Source organism: Sceloporus occidentalis, unplaced genomic scaffold (assembly GCF_023333645.1).
Source record: "Sceloporus occidentalis isolate IW3139 unplaced genomic scaffold, rSceOcc1.0.p SCAF_1, whole genome shotgun sequence".
NCBI classification, from domain to species: Eukaryota; Metazoa; Chordata; class Lepidosauria; order Squamata; family Phrynosomatidae; genus Sceloporus; species Sceloporus occidentalis.
This window is the reverse complement of record NW_028316981.1, coordinates 312,780-335,740: the sequence shown is the minus strand read 5'-3', so window position 1 is coordinate 335,740 and position 22,961 is coordinate 312,780. Positions and strand designations below refer to the sequence as shown.

Here is a 22,961-nt window from a genome sequence, read left to right as displayed (position 1 = left end):
TTTGCGCTCTATTCGTTGCGCAGCCCGCTTCCTTACCCTGAGATCTTCCGTGTACCAGGGCTTTTTATTGGAAGCAGGCCGGAAAGGACACTTGGGAGTGATACTGTGTATAGCCCTGGAGAGATCAGAATCCCAGGTGTTAGTCAGGGCATCAACAGAACCACCATCAGTTCCAACCATATACCCCTCTAGGGCTTCTTGGAACCTTTTGGGTTCCATCAGCCTTCGAGGTTGGACCATTCTAATAGGTCCACCACCCCCGGGGGGAATCTGGGTAGTAGCCTTGATTCTAGCCTCAACCAAGAAATGATCTGTCCATGACAGGGCAGAGATATTGGTTACCTCTGCCCATGGAGACTACATGTCCGTGCAGAAGACAACATCGAGTGCATTACCAGCCAAATGCGTGGGCCCTGTGACCAGCTGGGACAGGCCCATGGCAGTCATGGTCACCATGAACTCCCGAGCTGCACCAGTTGGAACAAGACCGGCCTCAAAGGGGATGTTGAGGTCCCCCAGGACAAGAAGCCTAGGGGACTCCAACACCAGTTCCGAGACCAGCTGTGTCAGCTCGGCCAGGGAGTCTGTTAGCGCACGGGGTGGCCTGTAGACCAACAGAATCCCTAACCTGTCCTTGGCCTTCAGGGTCAGGTATATACACTCGATGTAGTCCGTCTGGCGCACATGGTTCCTGGTCAAGGAAAGGGTGTTCTTATAGATCAAGGCAACTCCCCCCCCCCCCGCCCACTTACCCTGATCTGGTCCTTAACTGAGTACCCGGCAGGGAGGGCCTGTGCCCACACCGCTTCACTCTCAGGCCCAAGCCAGGTCTCAGTAATGCAAGCCAGGTCACAGTTCTTATCTTCCAAAAGATCATACATTATGTGGGTCTTATTCCTAACAGACCTGGCATTGCACAGGAGCAGCAACAAGGTTTGTGGTACAGTTGGACTGACCCTCAGACTTCTTTGGTTAGGAGGGTGGATGGAAGGAGGGATAGATATTACGCATCGATCCAGCCTTCCCTTGCACTGTCTCTCCACCCTCCTTCCGCTATATCTCCCCACACTACACCAATAGGAGCCCCGCTTAACACAGCCGCACCTCCCAATCCCTCATCAAGCCAATTGCACACCATGTCTGGTCTCCAACAAAACAACTAACACACACCCTCTCCTCCTGACAAAAAGGAACGTAAAGCCACAGTTCTTCCAGCCGCTCTTGCAGCAGCGGCGGTGAGGCAAAGTCCTCCGGCCGCTTCCCCGGTGGTGTGGGGGGCATGGCGGCGTCTTCCCTCGGGGGCCGGCGAGCCGGCTTTAAAGAGGCCGCTCCCACCGGCCTCCTCCCGGCAGGAGAAAACGCCGCAGCAGCGGTGGTGAGGCAAGGTGCCCTATGAGGAAAGACTTAGGGAGCTAGATATGTTTAATCTGGGGAAAAGAAGGTTAAGGGGTGACAGGATAGCCATGTTTAAGTATATGATGTCATATTGAGGATGTTTTCTGTTGTTCCAGAGACTCCAGAGATTATTAGATGTGGGAAAGAACTGTCAGTAAAAGGAATACTCCTGGGATAACCGTGCAATCGCACTGAAGATTTTCAAAGGACATCACGCTCATCCAGTACTTCTCCCCTAAATAACCTGGCATGCTTCTGCAACAAACCATTCATGGACAAGTTCTGTAAATCGCTTATCAATAGCATGAATGAAGCACGATTGTGAAGCTGCGGAAGTCAATGAGAGTTCATTCGGATTACTGGGGAAGCAACCAGGGACATTTACTTAGAACTTTATCAGACGCGAGGTTTTGGACCCTCAATTCCGCTAAGGAAGTGAAACAAACGTTGCGCAATGACCCTATAACGCAATGTTCTACCACGTTGCTTGCTTTTCCGTCATTCCCCCGTAATGTTATGTTAGCGCTAAAATTGTGCAAAAGTTGCGATTTGCGTGATGCGAAGCCATGCATAGCGGAACTTTTTACTACACCAGCGCCTTCATTTTGTCTTGAACATTTCGCATCAACATATTTGCGCATGCTCCTTGGAGGTTTTGGTGGCATCCTGACCTTTGTGTTTCCAGGGGGAGAGAGGGGAAAGGGGAGAAGCCCCTTCCAGTTTCCTGTTTCATGCGAGGCAGAAGAATGGGGCTGGAATGGATGACCCCTAGGGGCACCTTCAATTCCTAGCTTCCGCGGAGTTCATGCGGGGCAGAGGAATGGGGCTGGAATGGATGACCCTTTGGGGTCCCTTAAATTTGCAGCCTCCTAGGTGTTCCTGCAGGACAGAAGAATGGGGCTGGAATGGATGACCCTTAGGGGCCCCTTACATTTGCAGCCTCCTAGGTGTTCATGCAGGACAGAGCAACCCCCCCCTCCCCTGGGGTTGTCCTGAAAAAGGAAGGCCACCGGAAGGGAATGGGGTGAAAAAGCAGCCCAGCATCATGGGAACTTTGCAATCAGTAACTTTTGTGTTGCGTTGCGTTGCTGCCTACCACACCAAACCATTTTGCAACACATTCGCAAGGATAACAGGAGACAAAGCCCTGACTTCCCTTTTCCCCCCATAATGCCCCAAAAGGGGAGGAATGATGCTAAAACTACAGGAGCGTTGCGCAACGGGCTCCCATAGAAATGAATGGCGTCTGGAAGAACATCGCGCTTTCACGTTATTGCACAACGTCAGTGACACTAACATAGGAAGGAAAAATCGCCAAAAACTCGCGTCTGATAAACTCTCCAGACTGCTCTATTTCAGTAGAAGCAATTCATTCTCATTGCTACCATCGGTTTTGCAGTGGATTTCAGTCTTATTTTCAGGTATGGGACACTATTTTCTTTGCACTGGATAAAAACAATGTGGTTAAGTAATACATTTTATTTTATATTACTTTATTCTGTACAGCATGGAAACATTAATGTCAGACATGTGCCGGAGTGCTGAAACAGCTCATGTGCAAAAAGATCAATTGTGATGTAATAATGATTCATTAATGGATGTTTGTGGGATGCAATTGCAATTGGTTTTTTACTTCATCTTTGTTGTGCATGGCTGTAGGAAAATATCAACCACTATGGTGCTCGCTACTGTTTTGTTCTCTTCCAATGCCACAGTTGTTGGTGAATTGGCCCTGGTGTGATAATCTTCTAGACCATGGAGTAATGGGTGCAAACTACAGGAAAAGAGATTCCACCTAAACATTAGGAGAAACTTCCTGGTAGTAAGACCTGTTCAGTGGTGGAGTAGCTACCTTGGATTGTGATGTAGTTTCCTTCTTTGGAGGGCTTTAAACAGAGGCTGGATGTTCAAATCCAGTGTGGGATATGTAGAGTGTGCTAACAGGCTGGATGGCCCTCAGTCAGAGGGCTTGGATGTTGTCTTCCTGCATGGCAGAAGGTATCGGACTGGATGGCCCTTGGGGTCCCTTCCAACTCTAAGATCCTGTGTATTCCTCCATAGCAGAAGGGGTTTGACTGGATGGCCCTTGAGGGTCCCTTCCAACTCTAAGGTCTTGTGTATTCCTCCATAGCAGAAGGGGTTTGACTGGATGGCCCTTGGGGATCCCTTCCAACTCTAGGATCCTATGTATTTCTTCATGGCAGAAGGGGTTTGACTGGATGGCCCTTGGGGATCCCAACTCTAGGATGCTGTGTATTTCTTCATGGCAGAAGGGGTTAGACTGGATGGCCCTTGGGGATCCCTTCCAACTCTAGGATACTGTGATTCTATGATTCTGTTTTTCAGGTAGGTCTCCATTTCTGTGTTGAAGAGGCTATCTGTAAGCCGCTTTGAGTCCCTCTACTAGGAGAAAAGCGGGATATTTAATCATCATCATCATCATCATCATCATCATCATCACCATCTGCCTGTATGAACAACTGGGCCAAATGTATATTATATGGGGGAGCAGAAAGTATATGATCGACTGTAATAAATCTCTGGTGGTTGGTGCACATAAACCAGAGGAGAGGTGAATCCACTCTTGGATTTAGTATAACTATGGACCCATACAGACAGGCCAAAATAAAACTGCTTTGGGTCACTTTGGAGGTGTGCTGAGTGTGTCCAAAGAGGGTGACTAAAATGGTGAAATTCCTGGAAACCAAGTCGTATGAGGAAAGACTCAGGGAGTTGGGGATGTTTAGCCTGGACAAAAGAAGGTTAAGAGGTGATATGATAGCCCTGATTAAATTCATGAAGGGGTGTCATATTGTGGAGGGAGCAAGCTTGTTTTCTGCTGCTCCAGAAAACAGGACCCAGAGCAATGGATGCAAACTACAGGAAAAGAGATTCCACCTCAACATTGTCATCCTCTTCTGTGTCTCCCCATATTAACTGCCATAACTCAGTGCTAGGGAATCCTGGGAATGGTAGTTTATTATGGCACCAGCACTCTCTGGCAGAGGAGGATAAATGTCTCACAAACACAACAGTTCCCATAATTCCTTAGTATTGAGCCACAGCAGGTTAAGGGGTCTCAAACTGTATTATTTCTACAGTGGGTTTTGAACTGCAGATAAGGTTTCTTTCCCCGTAAATTAAAAAAGTTGTTACTTTATAATTTACTTTAGAAATACACACACACACACACACACAAAAAAAAAAATATACATTCATATGTGTATATATATGTGCATTCACACAAACATACAAATATGTATGTGTGTATATACCTATATGTTTGTGTGTGTGTGTGTGTGTGTGCATTCATATATAAACATGTGTGTGTATAAATACACACACACACACCTACCTACCTATCTATATAGTGTGTGTGCGCCTGTGTTTTCGCCAAATCAGATCAAGGAGGAGAAGGCAGAGGGCTTCATTGGGGAGAGAATCTTTGGGGAAGATTGCTCCCTGGGCTGTCTTGGGAGCCATGAAGCAGGGATGGCCTGCAAAACCCATCCCATAGTTCCCCTGGAAAGAGCCTCGGTTCCCCAAATTCGCTTTGCCTACACCATTGATCTTTGGGCTGTCTGGGGAGCAATCAAGCAGGCATGTCCTGCAAAGCCCATCCGCTGCTCAGGTGCTCAGGCAGAGGTGAAAAAGAAAAAAAGAATAGTTTAAAATGGTGTTCAATGGCTCTCCTCACACATCGGTCTATGAATGAGGAGCAGAGCGGAGGTTGCAATCCACCAGAGGAAAGGCTATTATGCGAATGGAAGAAAAGGGTGCTGGCGATGCAGAAAGAGACCAAAGAGGGTGACACTCCCAGGCCAGCCCCTTGAGCGCTGCTCCTCCCATCTCCAGGTTCCCAAATCAGACACCCTTTCGTTCCCATTTAAATACAGCGATTCGTATATCGGCACAAGGGATAACCCGGGGTAAAACCTACTATTTTTTTGCGCCGGTTTATAGGCTTCTGATCCAGTTTAAATGTTTGGATTCGAATCAAATTCGAATCGCTGTGGGAACGATAGGGGGTAAATCTAGAACTGTTCTAGAGTTAATTCGGGATTGAGTGGGAACGATACACCCTGGATTCGCTTTGTAAACCGGTGTATAAACGAGTGGGAACACGCCCTAGAAAGAGATGCCAAATTCAGTTTTCTGCTCCCCTCCTTGTCTTAGGCCAAAGGCAAACATGGTTTATCCACAGTGGTGGAAGGGGCATCTGCAACTCCTTGCAAGCATGGGAGTGGAAAGCAAGCTATCTGTATTTGGTGAAGTAGACTTAAGTCTACAAAGGCTTATGCGACCAACTTGTTTCTCTTTGTCAGTCTCAGAAGTGCTACAAGATTCTTTTCTTTGAAAACATGTTTTTTCTACAGCTGTGGAACTCAACAAAAAGTTGGAAAAGTTGTGCCAAGCCTTATTCTCCATATAATTTTCAAAATCATAGTGATTTTAGACACTTTGCCAAAGCTCAGGGATTTCCCTAAAGATCACCTCCAACGACATCAACATCACAGTGAAAAACAACACAAAGCAGCATTTGTCTTTGAGCCTGAAAGAATCTGGCTCATAAAATGCCTCCCTCTTGAGCCACTGATATTCCGAGATGAAATTTATGGCAGGCAAGGGCTGTGTTCATGCGTCTCCCTCATTTCCCTTGGATGGAAAACCTCAACTGGCTGGGAGGGACTCATCCACCTCAGGAAAGCCACTTACGAGAAAGACTTTGATGCTTCTAATTCCTCTCCAGAAGTCACAACAAGGGATTGTTGTCAATGGTAACTATGCTCACTGCAATCTTCCTTCTCTTCCTTTATGAGGTGGAAACCTTCGGAAGGACAAAGAAAAAGTGCCCTGTGATGATCATCAGGGGCAATAATGAAAAGTTCAATTATTACAAGCCCGGAGACCACCTCTTTAGTGGGATCGTCTCTGCAACCTATACTGTTTTTCAAACCCACACCTTCCAGAAAGTGCCCTCCAGCAGGCCGCTCCGGTAAGTCATTGCACTTTATTCCACTTTAACTGCCATGGCAACGTCCTCTGGAACCCTGGGAATTGTAATCTGGGAAGAGGCTAGAGCTCTGAAAATGCTAAACAACCTCCCTAAATTGCAGAACCCTCTTGGATGTAACTATGAGAGTTCAAATGCAACCATTCTGTTATAATTGTGTAGAATGAAGGGGCCTTGCACTATGAGGACTTGTTAGTCTTTTCACTGCTGCAGGTCTCTGAAGGTATTTCTCATTGAAGAATGTCAATGTGTTCCTGTCTTTATTAATAGAAAATGTGGAACCAAAGACAGCAATAACCCAGGAAGAATAGGGAGAAGTTCTAACATCACAAAGAAAGGAAAAAAGAAGAGCAGGTCACTGTGTTTCAGCAAAGCTTTTTTTATTCAAAACTATCATAGGACCATGTATAATGAAACAAAAAGAACAGGTTTTGAGTCTTCTAGAGCGCACTTGAAGGCTTGCTCCAAAAAGTAACTTTCCCACCCGGATTCTGGTGGACATGGGGTGTTGGACTAGGTTCATTTCATGGACCACCAACTCTAAGTTTTTATGGGTTTGTGAAATCTGTAGTTTTCTACTGGCTGGAAAAATCTCACTGAGTCACAAAAGCAAGAAATCAGAATATTATTTTCACTCAATCCAGAATAGCAATTCATTGCATTATTTTGACAGGATAGAGAGAGTACACCACTGGAGTATCTTGTCCTTCATCTTTGCCATCCAGGAGATCAACCAGGATCCCAAGATCTTGCCCAACCTGACCCTGGGCTACAACATCCACGAGAACTATTTCGAAACAAGGATGACCTCTGAAGCTTTGGTGGACCTGCTCTCCACTGGACAAGCCAATATTCCCAATTATTCCTGTGAGCGGCAGAATAACTTGTTGGCTGTCCTTGAAGGGACAGACTCCGAAAACGCCATTTGGATCTCAGCCATGTTGGGTACCTACAAAATGCCACAGGTAAGGAGAGAGTGTGTGTGGCAGGTGGAATGAATGATGGACCATGGCTCTGGAAAATCATGGACACAAAAACCCATTGGATGAAGTTGCTAAAGATTATCACATGGAGATGGAATAATGTCAGGAGTGCAGCAGATCGCTCTCCTATGTTTATCCTGCCCGCATCTTGATCTCATGAAAGCATTTCAGACACATCGTGCTTTGTCCTGTCATTGAAGTGGAATTGTATTAACGCAAACTCCCATTAATACAAAATGACTGGACAATTCCACTTCAATGATGGGACAATTACCAGATAAGCACAAAGTTTTCTGAAATTTTTTTCACGGTTGCACAATAAGGAAGGGAAAGGGATGGGACAAGGATGTCTGTTTCCCCATGTGATAATCTTCTAAATCACCGCCATTATTATTATTATTACTCATAGAATTACAGAATCATATAATCAGAATCGTAGAGTTGGAAGAGACTCATCCAGTCCAACCCCCTTCTCCGACAGATGCAATCTACCCTCCTGTAACTTAACATTTATATGAAGCTGCTGGGAGAGATCATCCAGAAGTATGGAGCTCGGTGTTATCAGTACGCTGATGACACCCAGATCTATCTCTCCATACCTGCAGCTGATGCAGTGACTAAGGAGGGCATCTCTCCTCTGGATGCCTGTCTGGAGTCAGTAATGGGCTGGATGAGGGAAAACAGACTCAGGTTGAATCCAGAGAAAACAGAGGTACTCGTGATAGGCGCCCCAAACCTAGACAGGGAAATTTGCCACCAGTCCTGGATGGGGTTACACTCCCCCTAAAGGACAAAGTTTGCAGTTTGGGAGTACTCCTGGACTCATTGTTACAGTTATCATCTCAAGTTGATGCGATGGCCAGGAGTGCTTGGTACCAGCTTCAGCTGATATGCCAACTGCGTCCCTGTCTGGACCAAAAGGACCTTGAAACGATAGTAAATGCACTGGTAACCTCTTGCTTGGATTTATGTAATGCACTCTACATGGGGCTACCTTTGTACCAAGTCCGGAAGCTTCAATTAGTTCAAAACGCTGCAGCCAGATTGGTCGCGGGAACTTCTAGAACTGACCACATTACACCTGTACTAAAATCTTTACACTGGCTGCCAATTAGCTTCCGGGCGCAATACAAAGTGTTGGTCGTTACCTATAAAGCCCTACATGGCTTAGGCCCGAGTTACTTGAGGGAGCGCCTCTCTCTACATAATCCACCCTGCACCTTCAGAACAACAGGGAAATATGTCCTTGAATGGCCAAAAGTAAGACTGGCAGTAACACATCAAAGAGCCTTTTCTGCAACAGCTCCAACCCACTGGAACGCGCTTCCGGAAGAGATTCAACTTAGCTTGACACTGGAATCCTTTAAGAAGGCTTTAAAAACCTATCTCTTCCGGATAGCACATCCTCCTGATTTGTAAAGCTGGTCCCTAACAGATGGATGAACTTTTTTACCTAATGCCCGACTGCTGCTATATATCTTTTTAAAAAATTCTGATTCTATTTTTGAAACTGTCTGTATGTATTGCTGATATATTGTACTATGACTTGGATCATAGAGTTTTAATGATGTTAAACCGCTTTGATCGGAAGGAAAAGCGGTATACAAATAAAAGTTTTATTTATTATTATTTATTTATTAAAAGCATGAGACCTGGTCTTTCCCTCTGGGACAGCCTTCAAAGAGTTTAAAGAGTGAGATCATGCTGCCCCTCCGTCTTGTCTTCCCCAAGCTAAACATGATGCCCAGCTTCTACAACCTCCCCTCATAGACTTTGTCCTCTATCCTTCTTATCTCCCCCATTGCCCTTCTCTGAAATCCTTCCTACTTGTCTGTATCCTTCTTAAATTGAGGGACTCAGAAATAGATGTGGTACTGAACGGAGATCCTGTTGACAATGTGTTAGCAAATCCAAGACACCAAGCAACCTTCAGTCCCTTCCTTTCCTTTTCAGGTCAGTTATGCCCATGTCTCCAGTGCTCTGGATGGTAAAATGTGGTTCCCTTTTTTCTACCGGATGGTGCCCAAAGATGAAATCCTGTATCCGGGGCTGGTCAAGATGCTGCTTCATTTCAGGTGGACATGGATCGGTCTGGTAGTCCAAGACAATGACAATGGAGAAAGGTTTTGGGGGGCCTTGACGCCTCTCCTGAGGAGGAGTGGGGTTTCTGTTGCCTTCACACAGAAAATCCCAGAGATATCAGACTACATAACCAATGTAGTCATTTCTAAATCCAGCTGGGAACTAGTCAATGTATATCTTTACTATCCAGAGATGAAGTCCTTCCTTGACTCAATGTATTTTATACACATTTTTGTTAAACACCTCAGCAAACCCTTTGGGAAAGTCTTGATCATCATGGCAATGTGGGACATCACAGTGGACATGCTCCTCAGTGGTCTGAATAGCAAGCACATCCATGATTTCATCTCCTTCTATATCATAAAAAGGAGCAACATAGTCCATCGTGATATAAAGCCCTTTAGAAAAGCACTGAAGAGCGTTCTAGAGGAAGCATTTCATTGTTCCTATTCCAAGCATGCTTTGTCTGTGAAAGGTTTTTCAAGGTGCAGCCAGAAAGAGACCTTGCAAACTATGCCCAGAGACGTGTTTGAGACAACCTTGTCTCTAGACAACTACCTTACTTACAGCACCGTCTGGGCTTTGGCACATGCCTTACATGCAGCCTATTCATCGAGGTCCAAGCGAATGTTGACGGCGGCTAGTGGTGGCCGGATGGATTTCCAGAGGGTCCAGGCCTGGCAGGTAAGGGCTTTTCTTCCCTCACAGAGGCAAAGAACAGGCACTTGGACCTGACAGAATCCTAGAGATGAAAAGGGTCCACTGGAGGCCACCAAATCTGACAAATTCCCCCATGATATTCTTGCAAATAAGCTAGTAAAATCTGGGCTAGACAATGCAATTGTTAGGTGTATAAGCAGTTGGTTGACCAGCTGAAGCCAAAGTGCTCCTCTTCTTCACCCTGGAGAGGAGTGACCAGTGGGGATCACAGGGGTCTGTCCTAGGCCCAGTGCTAGACAATATCTTTATCAATGACTTGGACGACAGAATTATACTTATCAAGTGTTCAGTTGGTGAAGGGTCTGGAAACCATGCCCTAGGAGGAAACTGCATTGGCCTTTTTAGCTGCCGCATCACACTGTTGACTCATGTTCAACCTGTGGTCTGCTTGGACTCCTAGATCCCCTAGATCTAGGAGATCTAAGATTAGAGATGTCTAAATCTCGTTCCGCCAGGTGTCTCCCATCCTATATCTGTGCATTTCATTTTTCCGCCCTAAGTGCAGTACCTTACATTTGTTTCCTTATGTTTTTCTTCCGCCCTTCCTTCTGTCTGTTCTCCTATGTGATTTATTTGTTTATTTATTTTTCTGTGCAGGTAACTCTTCACCAAATTTATCAGGAAGCCATAGCTTTGTAAACTGTCCAATCTTACTCTGCAGTTTTTCTTGGCATTCATTCTACCTCCAACTTTCAACAAGATATTTTCCAAGTGGGGCAATAGTAGATTCTCCTCTTCGCTCAGGAAAGCTGTTATTAGCACTAATAAGCTGGTTGAAGATGCCAGACCTCTTTGTTTATTTAGATAGTCATTCAAATTCAAATTCTCTAGAATGTTATGTAAGGTCTCGATTTTGACTTTTGGATCTTGCACACACCTCTTCAGACATTTTAAATCCAAAAGTGGTCTGTCTCCCCCCTTGTACTTGGGCAAAAAAATGGAGTGCATATCTTCAGATTTTGGAGCGTAGGACCTAGTTTTATGGCTCCATTTTTTATCAAATGCTGCATCTTATTACAATTGGAATAAGTGAATTACTAACAGGGATAAAATTTCCTTCTGAATAGGTATGCAGTCACCCTTCTGTTTTCACAGCAGATCCGTTCCAGACCCCTTCCCTGTTGAAAGTGAAAAATCGCCAATATTCAAGCCTTATTGGCGTGAATGTGTGCACCCCATTTTGTCCCTCTCCATTTGCCACCCACAAATGGGCAAGGGACACAGACTCCAAGTCTACAAAAATGGAAGGGCAGCTGTCCATAGATCTGACCCAATGTCATGCTGCCATCATTGTCATCATCATCATTACCATCACCTACATCACCATCATCCCCAACCCAGACATAAAATATTTGGTTATTATTAGTAGCACAGTCTAGAATTTTTTACCTTATCTGTAAAAAAGAAATGAAAATATGGTTCCCCCCCTTCAGAGCAGAGCTTGGGAAAATTAATTTTTAAAGAGACTTCTTCTCATTTCATGCACTTGATATTCCTTGTCTAATAAAATCACCAGAGCTTGATCGCAATATCTCTTGGGTCAAAAACCTGGTCCTGCAATCCCAAAGCTCACAATAGTCCTGGTCTCACGTGGTGGAAGACCCAAAATGAGGACTGGAGCATATAGACTGGGCAATTTTGATTCATTTATGCCTTTCATTGCCCAGATTTCAAGCTTCCCAGGACTTTAAAAGTCAAAAATCCCTCTTTGATGTGGCCTCAAACCCCAAAAGGTTCCTTGGCCTCACAGGGCCTCCACCATTTTTGCACCTCTTTTTCTCAGTGTCCCTTTTCTCTTATGTCCATCTAGCTTCACCCTTTCTTGAGAAACCCCCAATTTCACAATACTTCCAGGAGGGATGGCGTGTATTTGGACCAAGATGGAGAACTGGCTGCTGACTTCGAACTCAGGAATTGGGTGCGGCTTCCTAATAGGACCTTCCTTACAGTGAAATTTGGACATTTCCAAAGACAGGGATCTGCAGACTACATACTTTCCATTGAAGAGGATGACATTGTGCGGCACATGTGGGTCAACCAGGTGAGTTAAACACTGGGGAAGTGAGGAAAGAGATACGTGTTCCTTTAGGCAGCCATCAGTGCTGCAGAATTCTGCAATTCCAGTGAGACAGTCGTAATGCTTTGATTTGGATTTCCTGCATGGCAGGGAGTTGGACTGGATGGCCCTAGTGGCCTCTTCTAACTCTACGATTCTATGATTCTAACAATCAAAATAGGATCCTACCTAAACATTGGGCAGAATTTCCTGATGGTGAGAGCTCTTTGACAGCAGAAGACACTGCCTTTAGGGGAATGGGAGTCTCCTTCTTTGGAGGTTTTTAAACAGAGACTGGGTGTTTGGATTGTGTCTTCCTGCATGGCAGAAGCCCTTGGGGCCTTTTCCAGTTCTATAATTCTGTGATTCTAAAAATTGCGCTTCAGTGCTACTGCATGATTAAGAAGGAAGCCCTCCTTTTAAATTAAAACCATTCTTTGTGTGCTAACAAGATGGAGTTGCTCAATGGGAAAGACCAATATACCATGGGCTGCATATGGGTCCCTCAACATTCTAGTTCTCACCTATTTTTAGCAGGGCCCTCGGATGCCTCAGAAATCATCCTTACATTTTAAGAAACCCTCAGATGCTGCACAGAACCAACCCACCGCGGGCTTTCATGGAAGAGAGAGCATGGCAAGGTGATCGAGAGGGCAGTCGCCTTTCAGCTCCAAGAAGTCTTGGATGAAACCAATTATCTAGACCCATTTCAAACTGGCTTCAGGGCGGGACACAGAGTCGAGACTGCCATGGTCGCCTTAGTCGATGATCTCCGTCTGAGCATTGACAGGGGAAATGTGACCCTGTTGGTGCTCTTAGACATTTCAGCAGCCTTCGATACCATCGACCATGGTATCCTTCTGGAATGCCTGGGAGAGTTGGGTATCGGGGGCATTGCACTCCAGTGGTTCCGGTCCTACCTCTCGGGAAGGTTCCAGTCGGTGAGGCTGGGGGATAGCTGCTCCCATAAAAGGGAGCTGACATCTGGCGTTCCGCAGGGCGCCATTCTATCCCCCATGCTATTTAATATTTGCATGAAGCCACTGGGAGAGATCATCCGGAAGCATGGAGCTCGGTGTTATCAGTATGCTGATGATACCCAGATCTATCTCTCCATGTCTCCGACTGATACAGTGAGTAAGGATGGCACCTCCCCTCTGGACCCCTGTCTGGAGTCAGTAATGGGATGGATGAGGGAAAACAGACTCAAGCTGAATCCAGAGAAAACAGAAGTACTCATGATAGGCACCCCAAATCCAGATAGGGAAATTTGTCATCCTATCCTTGACGGGGTTAAGCTTCCCCTAAAGGATAAAGTTCGCAGTTTGGGAGTACTCCTGGACCCATCTCTACAATTATCATCTCAAGTAGATGCGATGGCCAGGAGTGCTTGGTACCAGCTTCGGCTGATACGCCAACTGTGTCCCTGTCTGGATCAAAAGGACCTTGAAACTGTAGTACATGCACTGGTAACCTCTTGCTTGGATTTCTGTAATGCGCTCTACATGGGGCTACCTTTGTACCAGGTTCAGAAGCTTCAGTTAGTTCAGAACGCTGCAGCCAGATTGGTCACAGGTACCCGAAGATCAGACCATATAACACCTATATTAAAATCTCTCCACTGGCTGCCTATTAGCTTCCGGGCGCAATACAAACTGTTGGTCGTTACCTTTAAAGCCCTACATGGCTTGGGCCCGAGTTACTTGAGGGAGCACCTCTCCCTACATAACCCCCCCCCCCGCACCCTCAGAACATCTGGGACATATGGGGAAAATTAGTAAAAACGTATCAGAGAGCCTACACGGCGACAGCTCCTGCTCATTAGAATGCTCTCCCTGAAAAGATCCGGCTGTGTTCCACGCTGGAAGCCTTCAAGAAGGCTTTGAAAACGCATCTTTTTCAGATAGCATACCCCCCTGATTCTCTTTAGAGATAGAATACCCTAATTAAGATCCAGATATCCAACCATAACCGATTGCTTTTAAATTGATTTGTATTTGCTATGAGACTTTTATTGAACTGTGTAATATTACTGATGTAATTGATGTTATATTTTATTGCTTGATTATTGTACTGCTTTGTATTGCACTGTATGGTACTGTGAACTGCTTTGATCAGACGGAAAAGCGGTATACAAATAAAATTATTATTATTATTATTATTATTATTATTATTATTATTATGGCATGGGTTGCATTAAATAGGCACGGTGTATCCCTTGCTTAGGATTTCCCCACCACCCTGTTAATTTCACCCGTTGTAAATGGTAATATTTTAATCTAGCCACCAGCTTCACCCAGCTGACTTGGCGGAGGGCCTTCTTGGTGGCTGCTCCCAGGCTGCGGAGCACATGAAGGATAAAAAATAAACACATGGCTAGAATCCTAGACAAAGGAGGCAGGGAAATGCTTTAATCTCAGACTAGAAAGATGTCCACATAACACGGAAGGGGAGCCCCCTTTTAAAATTAAATGCATGTTCTTCGTGTGTAGATCTTTCCTCAAGGGAAAGGAAGTAAAGTGTGCCCTCTCCTTATGCGGGGGATCCATTCCAGATCTTCCCGCGTAAGGGAAAATCCACCTATGCTTGAGCCCCATAGAATATAATGAGGTGTGTGCATGTGGCGGAGCGGTGCGCGCGCGCCACAGGTGCATACGCCATTGTTGCCCTCCCCAAGGAGCTTCCACGTGTGCTGGAAGCCGTGTAAAGTGTGTCCATGCATGGCGTGTGCACACTGTATGTGCAGCAGCAACAGTGAGGGGAGAGTTGCCTTTCCCTGGACATTCTGTAGCTTCCAGGAGGACTACTCCTATGGTCCTTTACTGGTCCACACTGGGAGGGACTGGGGAGGTAGCAGAATAGGGGGACGTAACTGGTCTGGGCTGGGAGGGGAAAGGAAACAGGGGTGCTCCTCCCAGATGGACTGGGCCCTCTTTCCCCATCCCCTCAGAGCCCAGATCAATAACTTCCCTGCCCTTTGAATCCGCTCTTCCCTCCCGTAGGTAAATACTAGCAGAGTTAGTCACCCCAAAGGCTTAAAAGTGAAGGGGTGGGAGCTTGGTTGGGTAACCATGAGCTTGAGAATGGCCTTATGGGCTCTGCCAGAGAAAGAAACATGTGGGCAAAACTGAAGGTTACATGAGCAGAAGTCATTAAAAAGATCTTTGGCAAAACCCAGTTAAGGATTTCCAGGTTCTGGGTGTAAAACACACTGTCTCAGTCCACCTTCTGTCCTGTCCTTCATCCAAGAGGTTAACAAGCCCTGTGATCACTCTGAAATTAAACCGGCCCATACTGGGATTAGAAGTCCAACAAGGACACCTTCTGTAGATAGTTTACTTCTCATGACCTTGGTCTGATGCTCCTTGTTCTTCTGTGTAGACCCTACCCACATCAAAGTGTGTTGAAAGTTGTCGGCCTGGATACACCAAGGTGGTTCAAGAAGGAAAACCGGTTGCTTGCTATGGTTGTGCTTTGTGTGCAGAAGGGACCTTCTCCTCCCAGGAAGGTAGGTGACAACAGAAGGAAGGTTGACAACAAGAACTTGTCTTAACTTTGATTTTTTAAAACTCTAGGGAGAGTGTGCTTGTAGTCACATCTTCAGTGAGTTACATCTGTGAGTCACTAGGGATGGAGCTAGCAGACTAACTCTATATTACTCCTCCCAGAAATTTTAATTCTATTTTTATTTCATTTTTTTCATCCAAGGAAATCTAGAGCAGAGGCAGAGTTGATTGAGCTCACTGCCACAAATTGCTGAAACATCAGGAGCTTTAACCTTGGTGTTTTTTTGGAGGATTCTTTTTTTCAGGAGGAAGCCCACAGTCCTGACCAGATGAACTACATCCAAAGGTATTAAAAGAACTGGCAAATGTAATATTGGAGCCATTGGCAATAATCTTTGAAAACTCCTGGAGAACAGGAGAGATCCCAGCAGACTGGAGGAGGGCAAACGTTGTCCCCATCTTCAAAAAGGGGAAGAAAGAGGATCCCAACTATTATTGTCCAGTTAGTCTGGCATCGATACCAGGAAAGATTCTGGAGCAGATCATTAAACAGAGAGTCTGTGAACATCTAAAAGGCAATGCCATAATCACAAAAAGTCAACATGGGTTTCAGAGAAACAAGTCATGCCAGACAAACCTTATCTCTTTCTTTGATAAAATTACCAGCTTGTTAGATGAAGGGAATGCAGTGGATATAGTATATCTTGATTTCAGTAAGGCCTTTGACAAGGTTTCCCATGATATTCTTGCAAACAAGCTTGTAAAATGTGGGCTAGACAAGGCAACTGTGACATGGATTTGTAATTGGTTGACTGGCCAAAGCCAAAGGGTGCTCAACAATGGCTCCTTTTCATCCTGGAGAGAAGTGACCAGTGAGTTCCCAGAGGGCTCTGTCCTGGGCCCAGTACTGTTCAACATCTTTATCAATGACTTGCAGGAAAAAATTGGGGGAATACTTATCAAATTTGCAGATGACACCAAATTAGGAGGAATAGCTAATACTCGAGAGGACAGGATCAAAATTCAAAATGACCTGAATAGACTAGAAAGCTGGGCCATAGCTAACAAAATGAAATTCAACAGGGAGAAATGTAAGGTGCTGCACTTAGGGTGAAAAAATGAAATGCATAGATATAGGATTATGAGGGACACCTGGCTTAAGGAGACAACATGTGAAAGGGATCTAGGAGTCCAAGTAGACCACAAGTTGAACATGAGTCAACAGTGCGATGCGGCAGCTAACAAGGCCAATGCGATTTTAGGCTGCATCAATAGAAGTATAGTGTCTAGATCAAGGGAAGTAATAGTGCCACTCTATTCTGCTCTGGTCAGGCCCCACCTGGAATATTGTGTCCAGTTCTGGGCGCCACAATTCAGAAAGGACATTGAGAAACTGGAGCGTGTCCAAAGGAGGGCGACTAAAATGGTGAAAGGTCTGGAAACCATGCCCTATGAGGAACGACTTAGGGAGCTGGGGATGTTTAGCCTGGAGAAAAGAAGGTTAAGAGGTGATATGATAGCCCTGGTTAAATATTTGAAGGGATGTTATATTGAGGAGGGAGCAAGCTTGTTTTCTGCTGCTCCAGAGACTAGGACCCGGAGATATTTATTATTATTATTATTAAACTTTATTTCTAAAGCGCTGTAATTATACACAGCGCTGTACAAAGTCGGTAAACTTAAAGAGTATATAAAAGCCCGCCCAAGGCGTACACTCTAAGATAGTAACAATTAAAAAGAGGAATAGATAAAATTACTATAGAAAAGAAAAAACAAATTAAAAACATCAAATATAAAACAAATCACATCACATCAAATATTATCAGACAGCCAGATGACAATCACAAATTCCCTGAGAACGCTTCCCTAAACAATATGGTTTTCAGCTCAGCCTTAAAGCTGGTTAGGGAAGTGATGAGCTGTGCATGCAGAGGAAGAAGGTTCCAGGAATGAGGGGCAGCAAGAGAGAAGGGACGGATCCGGGACGGGGCAGAGGAGATCCTGGGTTGAAAGAGGAGACTTTGGCTACCAGAGCGGAGAGTGCGAGTAGGGATGTAGGGAGAGAGAAGATCGGTTAAATAAAGAGGGGCCAGCCCATGCAGGGCTTTAAAGGTGAGTAGCAAAAGTTTGTACCTGATGCGGAAAGGAAGAGGGAGCCAGTGAAGGGAAGACAACAGAGGGGAGACATGATCATAACGGCAAGCGAGTGAAATAATGCGTGCAGCTGAATGCTGAACAGAAATTAATGGGTGGAGATGAGAGAGGGGAAGCCCTGCCAAGAGGAGGTTACAGTAGTCTAGTCGTGAGACCACTAGGGCATGGACCAGTGTCTTTGCGGTAGAAGCTGAGAGATATGGACGGATTTTGGCAATATTGTAGAGAAAAAATCTGCAGACTTTGGCTGTAGTCTGGATCTGAGGGATAAATGACAAAGAGGAGTCAAAGATGAAACCAAGACTGCGGGCTTCCTGGACCGGCTGGATAGAGACGTTATTGACAGAAATAGAAAAGGAGTAGTGAAGGGTGGGCTTAGGAGGGAAAACATGAAGCTCGGTCTTGGACATATTGAGCCTCAGACGCCAATGGTGCATCCAGTGGGAGACAGCTGTTAAACAGGATGACACTTGCTGCTCTAGCTCTGGCAAAAGATTAGGGGTGGAAAGGTACAGCTGGGTATCATCGGTGTACAGATGGTAGGAGAAACCAAAAGAACTGATCAGTTTGCCAAGGGAGAATGTGTATAAAGAGAACAGAAGGGGACCCAAAACAGAGCCCTGAGGAACTCCAACAGATAAGGGGACAGAAGACGAGGTCTGACCACCCGAGACCACCGAAAAAGATCGATCTGACAAGTAAGATGTGAACCAATCGAGAACAAGGCCCGAGAAAACAAGGTCAGAGAGTACGTCTATTAGGAGACAGTGGTCCACGGTGTCGAAGGCCACAGACAGATCGAGAAGGACAAGGATAGAATAAAGGCCATTCGCCTTGGCCCGCAAAAGATCATTTGAGATCTTAGTAAGGGCCTTCTCTGTGGAGTGCCGTGGGCGAAAACCAGACTGGAAGGGATCCAGAATGGAGTTGGTGTCAAGAAACTCAAGACAGCATGAATGGACAACTCGTTCCAACACCTTAGAGAGAAAAGGAAGCAGAGAGATTGGACGATAGCTAGCCAAGGAAGAGGGGTCGAGAGAGGGTTTTTTCAGAATAGGGGAAACTAAGGCATGTTTGAAGACTGAGGGGAAGGAACCCGAGGAGAGAGAGAGATTAAAGATATAGAGGAGGGAGGGTAACAAAGAGGGGGCTATAGAGATTAGAAGACGAGAAGGAAGTGGGTCAAGAGAGCAGGTGCTGGGTTTGGATGAGTTCAGCAGCGAAGAGAGTTCTTCCAAAGAAACAGGAGGAAACACAGAGAGTTTATTAGTAGGAGGGGTGAGGAGATTAATGGTGGGAGCCAAATCATGAGGAGTTAACTCAGAACGAATGGTAGTGATCTTTGTAATGAAATAATTGGCGAAGTCGGAGGGAGAAAATAATGGAGAGACGGAGGGAGGAGAGGGTTTTAACAGTGTGTTGAAACAGGAGAACAAACGCTGCAGGCGTCTCGTTGGCGCAGATCAATGATTTAAAGTAGTCTTGTTTTGCCATCGAGAGGGCGCATGAAAAAGATAAAAGAATGAATTTATAGGGGATAAAGTGAGCCCACTCCCTGGACTTTCTCCAGAGACGTTTGGCTGCTCGGGAGCAGGACCGGAGAAATCTAACAATGGCCTGTTACAGACTGCCAAAATACAGCTGCTTCAGGTCTCTTTGGAGGTAAGCTATTTTAATGATGCATGGGTCCTAAGAGTCCGGAGGTCGTGCCAAAGCCACACTCCATTCCTAAGCACTGGAGTGCAGCTTTGGTGCAGCTTCTGGATTCTTAGGTAGCATGCATCATTTAAATAGCATACCTCCAAAGAGACCCGAAGCAGCTTTATTTTGGCAGTCTGTAACAGGCCAATGGGAGTGATCCAGGGCTGAGGCCTAGTCGTAGAGGAAGAGGAGGACACGTGCGTAGATACTGGGGCAAAGCTGTCAAGAGTTGAGGAGAGAGTAGAATACAGTAAAGACATAGCTGAGTCAGCAGAGTCCCCAAGATTGAGAGAAGCTAAGGATGAGTCTAAAGACTGAGTGAGATGGTTAAGGTTAAGAGAATGAAGATCGCGGAACTGGCGGAGGATGGTATGAGGGGGAGGTGGGATGTAGGTAAGAGTAAAGGAAAGTAGGTGATGGTCAGATAGTGGAAAATCAGAGGCCGAGTAGTCGGACACGACACACTTGGAGGGGAAAACTAAGTCAAGACAGTGACCAAGGGAATGGGTTGGAGAGTTGGAATGTGGTTGAAGACCGAAGGAAGCTAAGAGAGAGCTGAAGCAAGAGGTTGAGGAATTCTTGGGATCGTCGAGGTGGATGTTAAAGTCACCTAAGATCAGGGAGGGGACAGTATCTGAAAGGAAAAATGTCAACCAAGACTCGAAATCGGTGAAAAACTGAGAGGCTGAACCAGGAGGACGATAGATGATGGCAACCCGAAGTTGCAAAGGAAAAAAGAGTCTAATGGAGTGTAATTCAAATGAGGAGAAGGAATAGCTGGGGGGAGGAGAGAGAACCTGAAACTGGCAGGACTTTGATAATAAGATGCCGACCCCTCCTCCGCTACCCTCAGGGCGGCCAGTGTGGGTAAAAGAGAGACCGCCAAGAGAAAGGGCAGCAGAGGTAGCAGTATCGTGGGCCGGAAGCCAAGTTTCAGTGAGGGCGAGAAGATTAAATGATTGTGACAGAAAAAGATCATGGATCGCCACTGCTTTTGGTGCAGCGGAGCAGCAGTTCCAGAGAGTGCAAGAGAATGGGAGTTGGGAGATAGGGAGGGGGTGGATAGGGATGAGATAACGAGAAGGAGAGGTGCCAGGAGCCATGAGGAAGAGAGGTTTGGGTGACAGACAGATGGCAGGAGAAAATGTAGAAAAGAGAAACGCAGAAAAATAAAGGTACAGTCCAACAGTGCTGGATGGGATGGGCTGACGATCCCAAGACATGAGGGAGATGAGAGAGGAGAAGGGTAGCTATAAGAGCCTCTGGACGTCCCAGGTTCTAAGGGTGAGGGAGGGAGGGATGGCTGAGGGGATGCTGCCCCACCTCTCTCTCTGCTGAGCTGAAGGTGCTGCTGCTACTTCCAAGGAGTCCCAGGACAGTGGGAAGAGGGAGGGAAGGTCAGCATTCAGGAGAGGTTCCTCTCAGGAGGCAGGCTGGCTGGTATTCACTTGCAATGGATGCAAGCTGCAGGAAAAGAGATTCCACCTCAACATTAGGAGGAACTTCCTGACAGTAAGGGCTATTCGACAGTGGAACACATTTCTTTGGAGTGTAGTGGAGTCTCCCTCCTTGGAGGTCTTCAAACGGAGGCTGGATGGCCATCTGTTGGGGATGCTTTTCCTGCATGTCAGGGGGTTGGATTGGATGGCCCTTGTGGTCTCTTCCAACTCTATGATTCTATGATTCTCTGAACACTAAAACAATGCAATGAGATACTAACTACTGAGAATAACAAAGAGGAATTAGTTGTGTTGAAGTTCTCTTTTTCTTTACAGACGTGGATCACTGCACCAAATGTCCAGAGGATCAGCATCCAAACAGGGGCCGTGATCACTGCATCCCCAGAGACATAACTTTCTTGTCCTATAAAGAACTTCTAGGGAACATCCTTGTTTTCTTTGTCCTCTTCTTCTCCTCAATCACTTTCTTTGTGTTAGCAGTTTTCATTAAATTCCGAGAAACTCCGCTGGTCAAAGCCAACAACCGAGATCTCTCCTACATTCTCATCGTCTCCCTCCTTCTTTCCTTCTTGTCCTCCTTTCTCTTCATGGGGAAACCAAACAAAGCTACTTGCCTCCTCCAACAAACAGGCTTCAGCATCATCTTCTCCATCGCAATCTCATCTGTGTTGGCTAAAACCATCACTGTGGTGCTGGCCTTCCTGGCCACTAAGCCTGGGAGCAGGGCAAGGAGATGGCTAGGAAAGACTCTGGCCAACAGCATCGTCTTGTCCTGTTCCTCCATTGAAGCTGTCATCTGCATCACATGGTTGTGTATCTCTCCCCCCTTCCCAGACTCAGACATGAACTCCCAGCCTGGAGAGATCCTACTGAAATGCAATGAAGGCTCAGTGGCCATGTTTTACTCTGTCCTTGGCTATCTGGGCTTCCTAGCTGCCATCTGTTTCACAATGGCTTTCCTGGCCAGGAAGCTGCCTGGGGCCTTCAACGAAGCCAAGCTGATCACCTTCAGCATGCTGGTCTTCTGCAGCGTCTGGGTCTCCTTTCTGCCCACCTACCTGAGCACCAAGGGAAAGTACATGGTGGCCGTCCAGGTCTTCTCCATCTTGGCCTCTGGTGCTGGGCTCCTGAGCTGCATCTTCCTCCCAAAGTGCTACGTTATTTTACTCAGGCCTGACTTGAATAAGAAGGAAGGTCTAACAAAAAATGAAGACAGAACCTAATCCTTATCTCATTTTTTGCAGGCCCTTTCAGAGGTATTTTGCATGGAGTACACCATTAGATTAAGTTTCAAACCATGGTATGCATGTACAAATCTTTCGTTGTTTCTAAGATCTTTCTGTGCCACTAAGGTGCGAAATGTGGACCTCTGAACGGTTTTGGACTGTAGCTCTCAGTAGCAACAGTCTAGATATTTGATGGGATTTGCAGTTCACCAACACCCCAAAGGCTACATTTTACCTGCCCAATCTCTCCATACAGATCCAATGTGCAGATCCATATGGTTAGGCATGGGCATCTTTGGAAGATCCATGATATATGGAAGAATTTGGCATGTTGCTGAACTGCAACTCCCATCCTTCCTCACTCTTGACTATAGGGCTGAGGAGAACCTCAGTCCTTAGTATTTAAAGGGCCACATGATTTCTACTTGGGGTCTATGGGATAGCTTGCCAAGGTGTATATAGTCAGTTCTGTCTGATGCTTTAAAGAGCATTTATATTGTATTTAATTGAAAGGAGCTTGTTATTAAAAAGAGTAACTGTTGCTGTTGGCTTCACTAATTATTGTAGTTTTCTTTTAAAAAAACAAACACCACACACAACATTTGTGTTAAAATGAATTACTGTTGTTGTATGCCTTCAATGTCAGCATATTGTAATGTAAAAT

General features: G+C 45.8%; 2 protein-coding genes across 2 annotated transcripts in view; one reads left to right on the top strand and one right to left on the bottom strand.

Annotated features, from left to right (window-relative positions):
• LOC149320284 (vomeronasal type-2 receptor 26-like) overlaps positions 1-1,281 on the bottom strand; it is a 34,301-nt gene extending 33,020 nt beyond the window's left edge. The window contains exon 1 of the mRNA XM_089499366.1: positions 1,169-1,281. Within this exon, the coding sequence (XP_089355492.1) occupies positions 1,169-1,281 (113 nt within the window). The remainder of the gene's footprint in view (positions 1-1,168) is intronic.
• Positions 1,280-22,437, top strand: LOC149320283 (vomeronasal type-2 receptor 26-like). The gene is made up of 7 exons (XM_089499357.1): positions 1,280-1,375; positions 6,216-6,391; positions 7,083-7,374; positions 9,346-10,158; positions 12,005-12,235; positions 15,632-15,758; positions 21,387-22,437. The coding sequence occupies exons 1-7, from the start codon at positions 1,280-1,282 to the stop codon at positions 22,292-22,294; spliced, it is 2,643 nt and encodes an 880-aa protein (XP_089355483.1). The 3' UTR covers positions 22,295-22,437.
• The last annotated feature ends 524 nt before the right edge of the window (positions 22,438-22,961 follow it).